Source organism: Pecten maximus, chromosome 10 (genome assembly GCF_902652985.1).
Source record: "Pecten maximus chromosome 10, xPecMax1.1, whole genome shotgun sequence".
In the NCBI taxonomy this organism is placed as follows: domain Eukaryota; kingdom Metazoa; phylum Mollusca; class Bivalvia; order Pectinida; family Pectinidae; genus Pecten; species Pecten maximus.
Genome location: NC_047024.1, coordinates 18,567,591 through 18,580,692, shown reverse-complemented (window position 1 = coordinate 18,580,692; position 13,102 = coordinate 18,567,591). Strand labels below are relative to the sequence as shown.

The 13,102-nt window shown below is 35.8% G+C and overlaps 1 protein-coding gene across 6 annotated transcripts in view; it reads left to right on the top strand.

The window, feature by feature from the left end:
* LOC117336793 (tumor protein p53-inducible protein 11-like) overlaps positions 1–13,102 on the top strand; it is a 241,434-nt gene that overhangs the window by 167,386 nt on the left and 60,946 nt on the right. Inside the window, exon 1 of one of the 6 annotated variants that reach the window (XM_033897443.1) lies at positions 3,896–4,104. The exons of the other annotated variants lie outside the window; for them this stretch is intronic. Within the exon in view, the coding sequence (XP_033753334.1) occupies positions 4,055–4,104 (50 nt within the window). The 5' untranslated portion in view covers positions 3,896–4,054. Of the gene's footprint in view, positions 1–3,895; positions 4,105–13,102 lie in introns of those variants that run through there. 6 annotated transcript variants of the gene reach the window in all.

The window sequence follows — 13,102 nt, the reverse complement described above, 5'->3', positions numbered from 1 at the left end:
ACTGACAATTTATACAACACTGACAATTTATACAACACTGACAACTGACAATTTATACAACACTGACAATTTATACAACACTGACAATTTATACAACACTGACAATTTATACAACACTGACAACTGACAATTTATACAACACTGACAATTTATACAACACTGACAATTTATACAACACTGACAATTTATACAACACTGACAACTGACAATTTATACAACACTGACAATTTATACAACACTGACAATTTACCCATCTCTGACAATTCATACAACTTGAACCATTAACAAATTAAACAACTCAGACAATTTACACAAATCAACCATTGACAATAAACACAACTCAGACCATTGACAATTTACACAACTCAGTCAATTGACAATTAACACAACTCAAACCAATTACAATATGCACAACTCGGACCAAGGATGATTTATACAATTCAGACCCTATAGACAACACATCAGTATGGCACTGGCCGGATGACATACTTCTTGCCTGCAGCCCTTTAAAGGCTTGAACATCTAATTGTCAAGACACTTGCCTGCCATGAATGCTTTGTCAACAGACAGTGACATATCATTGACGTCATTGTACTGCTTCCAAGTAGTTTATTGATTAATTTTTTTTCTTACTTTTATGTAATTATCGTCCCATGAATCCAATTATAATTCAAAATAGTTGCACAGGGCTTCACAAGTACATAAAAACAGCAAGTGCTGTCGAAATGTTCTAGAAATATACGAAATTTAGTACACTCAATCTTTAGTTCGTTATCGATAATGATGTGCTAAGGCTGACAATTTACAGGTGTATTGTGGCAACATTTATAATAATTAACGATTTCATTATATGGACATAGTTTGGTCTATAGTTTTAAAGTATGAAAAGTGCTTAGATAATATACGTCCTCAAAAATATATGTTTAAAATATATACATATACACTTCAGGAAATCTAATTTGTGGTGTTTATTTTAGGGTGGTATATATATTGCCACAGATATAGATATATATATACATGTTCAGTGGAAAGCCTGTTACCAAGGTAACCAATTGGAGTATTTAGCACTTCATTGTCCTATGTGTGACATTCCGGTGAGGTGACACTATAAAATTGGCCCATGCAGTCATCTTTCTGTGGACAAATGCAAATTTGATATCTATATATGATTTTAGGTCTATAAAATTGTTGAAAGGGATTTATTGGAATAATAATATCAACATTAAATGCAGACATCAAACCCTTTTTCAGTCCTTCTGCAAATCTTTCTATTATATATAGGAAATCCATGAAGTTAATTTTTGTAGAACATTCTAACTACAGGCAGTATTCTGGTTGTTGTAAAATTGATGTGTCTTGAGTGTAAGTGTGTCTAGTCTTCATGTATTTTCCATATATCAAAACATTTCAAAAAAAAAAAAAAATATTGCAAAAAATATTGATGGCTGTACATCAAATTCCAATCTCTATCTCTGATGTGACAATTCAAAGGTACATGCATTATCATTTGTGAATACATATTATATTGTGCAGCGCCAGACACTGTTGAAAGATGAATAATTATTTGTTTTTGTTTTCTTTTTTTGTGTGTTTTTTATTGTTCAAAAGTACATTACAGCTAACAGATAGTGTTTGAACAGCACAAAGTTGATGTTATCATTTCTTTTCCTGAAAGAGTACATTGCAACATCAATTTCTAAATGCGTAATACAAATCCTAGTCTGGGAATATGAATAATTGATGTACAAGTCCAAGTATTGTGAGTTTAGACATCTAAATTAACCTGGACTCTTTTAAATTTCCCTGGTCGTCCTACCAGACGGAAATTGTTCACAAAGCGGAACTCTTCAAAGAACTTTTGTGTAAATTGAATTCTGATGCAATTTTTGTTTCCAACACGACAGCATCAATCTTATTAAGTACTCTCATGAATGTGTTATCTGTGTAAGAATCAAACGTCAAGTTTCATAATTTGTATATTCTTTGAAACCTGGGTGTTGTTTGATCATTGTAATGGGCTTTTGGGGGTAATTATAAGCCGAGTGAAATCACCTGGAATCCAGATGGAATTCCCAGGCGCCTTTGTTCTACATGATGAAATATATGCTACTGGAAACAAAACGATCTGCATATCGCATTGTTTCACTGCAGTGGGTTATAATGATGGTGTCGATGTATGAGAGCAGCTTACAAACTTAAGAGTGGTTTTCTGGTTGGAACTTGTAAGATTCGAATATGATTGAAATGATATTCTGAAGTTTACATTTGTTTTATAAAACTTTATCTTCTTTTCCAAGGATTTAAATCAGAGCCATTAGACTTACACAAGTATGAAAATTCAAAATCTTCATCTAAAAATATTTTTTTTAAAGTAAAGTAAATTTTTAAAAGTTTATATTTTTTTTCTGCTAATTTGAATTGATTAAGCTTGATTTTTTTTCTTATATTTCTTAGAAAAGTTTCTTATATGATCATTAAAGATGAATCAATTTCAGTCTAAGGTTGGTATCAGCATTGGAGATCTAGTCCTGTCAAAGAAATGAAAGAGAATGTTTGATGTGTATACAAACACAATACATGTATATATATATATATACTTTAATATTTCATTAGGGGGGATCCAATTATGCGTTGAGTTACGAGAAGCTACTCTGAAGAATTTCATCAAATACTACTTCTCAGTGATACAGTCAAGAGATATCTGAATGTAATGAATATTTTATGGAATCGCTGTTTTCTTAAAAGAAACTGTAAGTAATTCATCTCTGAGATGTAGACAATGATTATAAACTTGTTTGTAGGATGCCTTTGTTCTAGCCATTGTAGTCACTCACGGAAAAACATCAGAACATTTTGCGGGGAATGCCCAATTGTTCCATGGTAGGAACTAAAGAGTCTGTGGTTCCTCTTTGATTTATCTGAAAATTCGGAATTTGACCCGAGATTTTTCGCTCCAACATATAAATAGCTCAGTGCTAGTGTAAGATATATGAGGTTTAACTATAGTGGTAAGTTTTAGGACTCCAGCCTGTTGCTGATTGCGACTGGGATTATTTACTTCTGTAAACATTTACTTTCGATAAGAAAGACTATGTTTATAAATTTTCATCTTTATCTTGAGAAATATCACGTTACTTTACGAATGCAGCGAGTATTTTTAGATCCAGAGAGCGACTGGAGTCATTGTAATCTGCTTTGATGGTAATTAGCTGAAAACAATATTCAAATCGAGTTCAGGATAATGAGCTTACTATTTGCCACGATCTGTCTTTAACCAGAGAAATTGAGTCCTGGAGCTTGTGTGATGGATACAGCATTGTGACTAAAGTATTCGAGTACAAATCATCGAGTACAACACTTCGTCCTTGGATATATTGCAAGAGAAAAATTTTCACAGGCCATATATCTCTGCTTTGGTAATTCCAGCTAAATTAGGGCACACATTCTTGCTTAGGAAGTGGAAACTTTATAACGTTGAGGACTTTTAAAGTATTTATGGATGGAGTGATATATGAGCACTGTTTTGTGTAAGCTGGTATATATTCCAAGTTGCAGGAAGGCGCTTTAGAATCAGAAGAAAAATCCCAGTGGATTATACAAGTGGACTTTCTGAAGATACTGGGAACATTGTGGGCTGCAACTCTGCAAGGAATTAAATTTTTCCTGTGTTTTAGGAGGAAGCGGTGGTATATAATTCATTAATTGCCAGGTTATGCCCAAACTTTGAAAGTGCTGGTTAGCATCTGTATGTGTTTAAACAGCTGTAGCCATTGGTTGTTTTGATATGGACAATTATCACATCTCCGTGATAAAACATGTGTTTGGCAGTATATATCATATTGATGAAAATATAGTCATATGATTCAAAGAGATATTCACGAAATATTTTCCATGACTGAGAAAACATCACTGTACTTTGGAATTATCTGTGTTCTCGATCATTATTGGTACAAAAGTTGTGATTGAATTAAACTACAAGATTCACAACACAGACAGCCACTGCTTGGATAATTTCACTGTATTCAGCTTAACGGAGGAATAACCTTTCAAAGTTATGGCGGGGGATGAATTGGAAGTGGAAGGACTAGTGCCCCCTACTGGCAGGTTGGTCTTTGATACAACCCCTTTTTTACCTAAAATATTCTCAACTGACCCCACCATTCCTTATTGATGATCTTGTACGGGTTGATAATCAATATATGTAATTTGAGTTTTATAGAATTACCTCCCCTGTTTCAAGACACCCGTTATATTGCATCAATTGAATGAGGATATTTTTAGCATCACCCTCTGTCTGTAGCACTCATCCTAATAGGTTTTGATTTCAGTCTTTCTGAAAAAGTTAAGATTTTCGAAAATTACACTTATATGTTAACGTTCCTATACGTTCTTTCTTGGTACCTCTTCAGACTTCTAATTGTTTGTTAACATTTAACCCAAAAAGTACAGGAGTGGTCGTAATCATTGCTGGTCGCATGTTGTTTTCTCTTAGTCTGAAGTTATTCATGTTAAATTTTTGAAAGAAAACCTGACCACACAGTGATTTTGACAGCTGATGGTAATTTTTTATCACGATTTCTCAAGAAGTTCTGAGAGGGATCTGTTTCAAATTTCATACATAGGATTTCATTTATAAGAATGCTCAGATGTGACATCAGAAGAAATTTTAATCACGGCCAAAATTAAGAAATTTTCCATCTTTTATTTTCACTTTGTGCTATATTTAAATTAATAGGTCTAATAGCTAAATCAATAGGTCTAATAGCTAAATCAACAGGTCTAATAGCTAAATCAGTAGGTCTAATAGCTAAATCAGTAGGTCTAATAGCTAAATCAATAGGTCTAATAGCTAAATCAGTAGGTCTAATAGCTAAATCAATAGGTCTTATAGCTAAATCAACAGGTCTAATAGCTAAATCAATAGGTCTTATAGCTAAATCAATAGGTCGTATAGCTAAATCAACAGGTCTAATAGCTAAATCAACAGGTCTAATAGCTTAATCAATAAGTCTTATAGCTATTAGAATATGAGAGGAAAATGTCAATCCCTTTACGACAGAATTCAAAATTTGGATCAAAGTTATCCTTTGATACATTACAGTATAGGACAATGACTCACGCCAAGCCAGTAATTAAGATTTTACATGGTGGGCACCAAGATCCCTTTGCAGTCTGCTTGTCTTTGATATAGGAGATCAATATTTTAAAGAAACACTTTTTGATGTGGGTATACATTCCATTTCCTCCTGAAGCTGCAGAACATCAGTGTAACAAATTACTTGATGCAAAGCAAAAATTACTTACTGGCGTCACTTTAAGGTTTGTGACATAATTCGCTATCAGACCTGAGGGGGCTGTAACTCGAAACCAGGAAACCTTGTTCAAAAACTAATTATCCTAACAGTCTCAAGTTTCTCTGAAAAAGAAAAAAATATTTATTGGTGAGCTGACCATCAATGAAGTTTCTTTAAAATAAAATTTCTTACACAAAATAAACCTTGATCAGGTTACAATCTCATTGCTATCAAAAATTTGCCTATCTTAGTACATTATAAATTCAAAGCATATATGTATGGTCAGCTCTACTCACAGCAGTGAGATAAAATCTCACGGTAAAACATTAGGGTTTACAAGTCTCTCTGATAGCTTTTAAAACAAGATTTGAAGGTTTAATGCTACAAAGTGGGGTTTTTTCATGATTCAGTTAGAACCTGTGAATATATTTTGTGACTTATGATAATTTCTTTAAGTATTTGCTAATGCAGACATAAAAAAAGGACCCTACAAAAAATATTTTCTTTTGTGTAAATCTATACCAAAAAATATTATCATAAAAAAAGTTACTGAAGAATTAAGATAGACTATATTATCAGAGTTTAATATTTGTATACTTGCTAGATACAAAATACTTTGAATGGTCAAGCATCAAATTTATTCTAAGCTCAGGTGGAAAAATCAGATGTAGTGTCCATGAATTCATTTGTGTATCTCGTGAAGCTTCAGATAATTGACTTGCTCTGTGCTGTTGTACATGTGGTTGTGTCTATGAACAAGACGTTTGACTGTAATTCCTCTACAAAACATGTGACAGGCCTCTCGTATATTGCTCAGTGAGGTAGCCACCAGCTACGCTGACACCAAAACGATCCTTACTGTTCACAGCGCAAAAAACCCAGCAAACTGTACAGTTATGTGAGCAAGACTTGTATATGGTCTGAATAATTAGCTAAAGCTAATTAGATTAAACAAGATAAATGTAGCTGTTGTTTGAACTTCCCGACACCAAACGATCACTCAAGACACTCCAGGGGCATCCCTGACACCTATAAGCAGTTTATACCTGACAGGAAAGAAGCCCACACCCTGAAACTCATTACCGGTTTAAACCTATCATCTTTTATAGAAAATAATGATATTATCTTGTTCATGCTCTCTACCAATATTCGTTATTACACAAAACGCCTCCAAAGACACCACACAGCTGGCTGAAATGCGGTATCGGCACGGTCATTAATATGGAAGATTAACATTTCTGCTAAATTGGTGTTTCTTGTCGGCTAATAACTTACGTTGGTCATTGATTTTTAGCCTAGCACACTTTCCTTTTTCTTACCTTCGTAGTAATTATGGTATATGCATTCTGCTTATATCTGTCCATCTTGATGTTCCTTTTGTTGATTAAGGTTCGAAGTCTCAGTTGAGTGACCTATCGCGATTGTGTCTCTTGTCTGGTATCCTGCTTTGTAAACAAGTGACATTCTTGACTTCTTTTAAATTACCACGTGGCTCAAGGTCATGATATTTGGCTGAATAGTATGCTCGGATGGCGGACTACCAAGTTTGTTCAAATAAATGACCTTGACCTACTTTCAAGGTCACAGGGGTCAAATATGTTAAAGGTAGCACAGGAGTTAAATGTGTTTAATTCTAGTTAAAAGGTAAAAACATCATATCAATAGATATATCGGAACTCTGGTGACCGATGAGACCCATTTCAGGCATATTGTTGAATTCGTATCTAGTGATATCTAGCTATGTTTCTGTTTAGTTTCTCAGTTTATTTACCCTTCAACCGCGACTGCTAGGGACATTAGGAAGTGGACTCTCAATAGTAGTTTCGTCACTTAACAACATTTGACATCAGTGTTTTCCTACTCGAGTACTTCATTAGAGATGTTGTTGCATGGTTTGCTCCAAAGTGGAAACAGCTAGGGTACTGATGTTTGAGGTGATGGTATACAAATGATCAGATTATCAAGGGTTTGGATTAAATAGGGTCACTATAATTTGCCATGAAAATATGGCAGGTAACATATATATTTTCTGGATGATTTCATAATTTACCATCTACATCAAATTTAAGTTAATATTTTGCTAATCAAAATAAAGTATTCAGCCTTCAGCTTCAGATGTTTTGAATGTGTTTTTGACATGAATAATATGTTATAAATTTCCAAGAGTTAGCTTTCTCAGTTTGGCCATTTAACAGATGTATTGAAATTTTTTCTTGAAGGAATGCAACAATGGAATTTGTTTTGTGATTTTTACCGAAAACAAAAAACACCATATGGTGGTCTTTTTCTATCAGACTCAATACTGCACAGACTGTTTGGGATTCTTACCTGTCTTAATTGTGAATTTCTAATACTTCAGTAATTTTTTTCAAATTAAATTTTGTTATTGAAGATATAGTGTTGAGCTAGCTTCACACTTGTTTTATAAATTTAACTTATTTGTGATAACAGGAGGGATTATAGGTTTCCTCCCCATTCGTCTGTCAGTCCGTCTGTCAGTCTGTCTGTCTGTCTGTCTGTCTGTCTGTCTGTCAATCCATCTACATAGTTTTCCTCACTTTTCTCAGCCATGCTTCAAGGTATGTTGGTGAAAGTTGGTATGAAACCTCAGTATGAGCAGCTATACAGATCATGTTCAAGTTTCAGGCGTTTTGTGTCAAGGTCAAGGTCACTGTTACTATTTTTAGCGGGGGCAGGTAAGGGACATGTATTGCTTTAGCATGTTTGTTACATTGATTTTTTTGCCGTTCTAACCTTAAGCTTACAAGAGTAACACCAATAAAAGGTCATTAGCGACCGAGTATAGCTCACTTTGGTTTAAATTCTCCTCAAGGGAGTGATACAGGCACAGTTTTAGTTACCAGTTTGGTATAATACAATTTTATAGAAACAATTTGTTCATATTTTTGCATCAATAGCAAAATGATGTCTCAGCAAAATAACTGTTAATTTAATTTACGGGAATCTGAATCGGGATTACAGTACCTCCAATGGGTATTCTAAACTATAATTATCGCAGAGGTTTGAAGGAGTCGCCGGATCTGGTGTTGTCAATGTGATGTCATCTGACCTTGTGTTGTCAATGTGATGTCACCTGATCTGGTGTTGTCAATTTGATGTCACCTGATCTGGTGATGTCAGTGTGATGTCATTTGATCTGGTGATGTCAGTGTGATGTCACCTGATCTGGTGTTGTCAATGTGATGTCACTTGATCTGATGTTGTCAATGTGATGTCACTTGATCTAGTGTTGTCAGTTTGATGTCACATGACCTGGTGTTGTCAGTGTGATGTCACTTGATCTGGTGTTGTCACTAATGTCACCTGATCTGGTGTTGTCAATGTGATGTCACCTGTTCTGGTGTTGTCACTGTGATGTCACCTGATCTGGTGTTGTCAGTGTAATGTCACTTGATATGGTGTTGTCACTGTGATGTCACTTGATCTGGTGCTGTCACTGTGATGTCACCTGATCTGGTGTTGTCACTGTGATGTCACTTGATCTGGTGTTGTCACTGTGATGCCACCTGATCTGGTGCTGTCACTGTGATGTCACCTGATCTGGTGTTGTCAGTGTAATGTCACCTGATCTGGTGTTGTCAGTGTAATGTCACTTGATCTGGTGTTGTCACTGTGATGTCACCTGATCTGGTGTTGTCACTGTGATGTCACCTGATCTGGTGTTGTCAGGATGATGCCAACTCACCTGGTGTTGCCAGTGTGTTTGTTGATCATTAACACTTATCATTCACCAAAGACTTTTTAATCAGTGATTTTTTTTTTTTTTATCATTCAGAAACTTCTACATCTCTCGTGTAATGATCAAACTGTAGGAGGCCAATGCTTATAAACTTAATACGATATTAGATTACTGTGAATCCAGAATGGGTTCTCCGCTTCAATATGTTTTTCTCAAGATCTATAAAGAAAACTCATCTCCGCACTGGCAAGTTGTTATCTTCTATATCATAAGATAGAAAATTGTTTCAGCAGCTGGAAATGTCTGAGATATTGAAACCACTTTCTTTCAAAACGGGACGTGGAAAATTGAACTTACAACTTTCGCTAGATATTATTGCTATAAATATAACTTTAAACAGAAATGTTCATTTCAATTTATGTTGGCAATAAGTAAACATGTGAATATACCCTATTTGACAATTAAAAAGTATGTATTGTGATCGCTAAAACTCTGAAGGGATGTGCTTGAAAGTGTAATCTCAGGGATATATTTCAAGTGAGTTTAAGGTCGGAGGGTACAAAGAAATGTATTTTTAGAAGCAGTGTGTCTTTATTTTGACATAGAATTTCTTTTTTTCTTAATTAAAAGTAATAAAATAATAAGTTAAACTATCAGACTACATTTTATGTGAAGAAAGCAACCATTTTATTGGCACCCCCATCGGTTTTCTGAGGGAAAAGGTTGGAGTTCACTTACACGGATAGATTGGCTTATATGATTGAATATGATGAAAATTGGTGGATTGTGCAAGAATCTGTAAAAATCTCTAAAGATTAACAGATTGTAGCACTTATTCAATATGAAATATATAACGAATATTTTAGTCGTAAATTCTTCCACAAGGCTTCTGACAAAAATTTTGCAGATTGATACATGGATTCTATCTGTAAACAAGTTTACCCCCCTCAGAGGAAGAGATAGATATTTGTATTTACTGCTATCAGAATTCAAAATCCTGTAACAGTTTAAATTGGCAATGTAGTGAATAAATATCTGTTGTAATAAATCAGAGACAGAGATGGGAGTCTGACTGTTTCCGTTTATCTTGTTCATCATCCTCAGACAAATGTACCATATACCATTTCTGCAGCCAGGAAATGCTGTGTATGATCTTATTGAAATTCAAATTAATCACTTTTCTCCATCTTTTTACATAATCATGTAAAAAAAAAAACTAATTGGCACATTGCATGTCGGCAAAATGAAAATTGATTTCTTGTGGATGAGGAGAAGCTTCATAATGTGGAGTATTGCAGGAGAATGTCTATTAATGTAGTTGTAGACGTCGGTGATATTCGGATTTCTGAAATTGCTCACTAATTTAAAGTTAAGTTAGTGTAGACTTAGTGATATTCGGGTTTCTAAAAATGCTTATATTATTTATTTATTTATTTATTTATATCTGTGAACTATAAAAACTTATATCAATCAGTGTTTCAAACAATTTTTTGCATTATCATATAGAGATAATTTCAATTACAAAGACTGTTAATCAACATATTGTAAGTGCAATTAATTTTTGTGTATTTTGCAGGCGATTAAAATTTGCGAAAAATTAATTGGCCCAAAATAGTTTCAATTGTAGGTACAGTAAGGCCTTTTATGACTTTAAAGGTCATCGGGCTTGAAAACACGAAAATATGTTGGAAGAAAAGTATCAGGTCACCGTTTTTGGGGTTCTTGTTCTCACCACCCTGAAGGGCACTTAATGAACTCTTAATGGAGAGTTTGTTTGTTCAGTGTTCACACTGAGGGTAGTAATGCTTTTTTTAAATGACTTTTTGATTTCTTGATGTAAGCAATTCTTCTGAAGTTGAATATGTACTGATGGAATTGTTATGGTGCTTCTTCATCCTGACAAGATATTGGACACAGGTGCCATATAGCTGTGGTACTCAACCTTATACACACAAATCACTTCTACCCCCTAAAATAGATCATTTGAGGTCCAGGCCATGTGTTGTAGCAATCCAGAGGCCATTACAAACTGCTAATGCTGAGTTCTACGTGGTCAAGAGTCTGGGCGAGATTGAATGGCACAGTAATTCTTGTCCTAATTGAGTTTGGAAGTGATTGGATGCCATTTGTAGATATGATTACAGATTTTCACACACAGGGGCCTGTCACGAGGGATCATGTTGGTGTAGTATTAATGTCAGGGTAATTACCTGTACATAGATAATAGCTGTGAGGTTATGTAGATGTGACAGATAGCTGAGAGGTGGGAATATACTATTCTGTAGATGTACTTAAATGTCCACACAGTGAACATACAGAGCTAGAAACCTGTAGGGCTTAATAATAGTCTTGTTTCCAGAAAAACCGAGGCAGAGATGGTTGATAGTTTAGGAGCTTTAATTGTTGTGTTGTAGGGATCAGATACCTTAATGGTTGAGTTGTAGGGATCAGATACCTTAATGGTTGAGTTGTAGGGGTAAGATACCTTAATGGTTGAGTTGTAGGGGTAAGATACCTTAATGGTTGAGTTGTTGGGGTAAGATACCTTAATGGTTGAGTTGTTGGGGTAAGATACCTTAATGGTTGAGTTGTAGTGGTAAGATACCTTAATGGTTGAGTTGTAGTGGTCAGCTACCTTAATGGTTGAGTTTTAGGGGTCAGAGGCCTAAATGGTTGAGTTAGGGGTCAGAGGCCTTAATGGTTGAGTTAGGGGTCAGAGGCCTTAATGGTTGAGTTGTAGGGGTAAGATACCTTAATGGTTGAGTTGTAGGGGTAAGATACCTTAATGGTTGAGTTGTTGGGGTAAGATACCTTAATGGTTGAGTTGTTGGGGTAAGATACCTTAATGGTTGTGTTGTAGTGGTCAGCTACCTTAATGGTTGAGTTTTAGGGGTCAGAGGCCTAAATGGTTGAGTTAGGGGTCAGAGGCCTTAATGGTTGAGTTAGGGGTCAGAGGGCTTAACAGTTGAGTTGTAGGAATCAGAGGCCTTAATGGTTGTTGTGTAGGAGTCAGAAACCTTTAGAGCTTGTCTAGTAACCAACACAGTGTAACTAATTGGTACTGTAGCTTTATTACCTTGCTAATGGTGAAATCACTATCTCATGACATCAAAAGGCCATAACACCCCGAGTAGGTACAACCTCTGTACATAACAGGAGGATCTGGCCACAGCTAGTGCTACAGAGGCTGGAACTGGTGATCTTCACTACACTACACCACCAGTTAGTGTTACAGACACTGGTGATCTCCAATACACAATACACCACCAGTTAGTGTTACAGAGACTGGTGATCTCCAATACACACTACAACACCAGTTAGTGTTACAGGGACTGGTGATCTCCAATACACACTACACCACCAGTTAGTGTTACAGAGGCTGGTGATCTCCAATACACCACCAGTTAGTGTTACAGAGGCTGGTGATCTCCAATACACACTACACCACCAGTTAGTGTTACAGATACTGGTGATGTCCAATACACACTACACCACCAGTTAGTGTTACAGAGACTGGTGATCTCCAATACACCACCAGTTAGTGTTACAGGGACTGGTGATCTCCAATACACAATACACCACCAGTTAGTGTTACAGGGACTGGTGATCTACAATACACCACCAGTTAGTGTTACAGACACTGGTGATCCCCAATACACACTACACCACCAGTTAGTGTTACAGACACTGGTGATCTCCAATACACACTACACCACCAGTTAGTGTTACAGACACTGGTGATCTCCAATACACACTACACCACCAGTTAGTGTTACAGACACTGGTGATCTCCAATACACACTACACCACCAGTTAGTACTATACATGTTACAGAGACAGGTGATCTCCAATACACACTACACCACCAGTTAGTGTTACAGGGACTGGTGATCTCCAATACACACTACACCACCAGTTAGTGTTACAGGGACTGGTGATCTCCAATACACCACCAGTTAGTGTTACAGACACTGGTGATCTCCAATACACCACCAGTTAGTGTTACAGACACTGGTGATCTCCAATACACACTACACCACCAGTTAGTGTTACAGACACTGGTGATCTCCAATACACCACCAGTAAGTGTTACAGAGACTGGTGATCT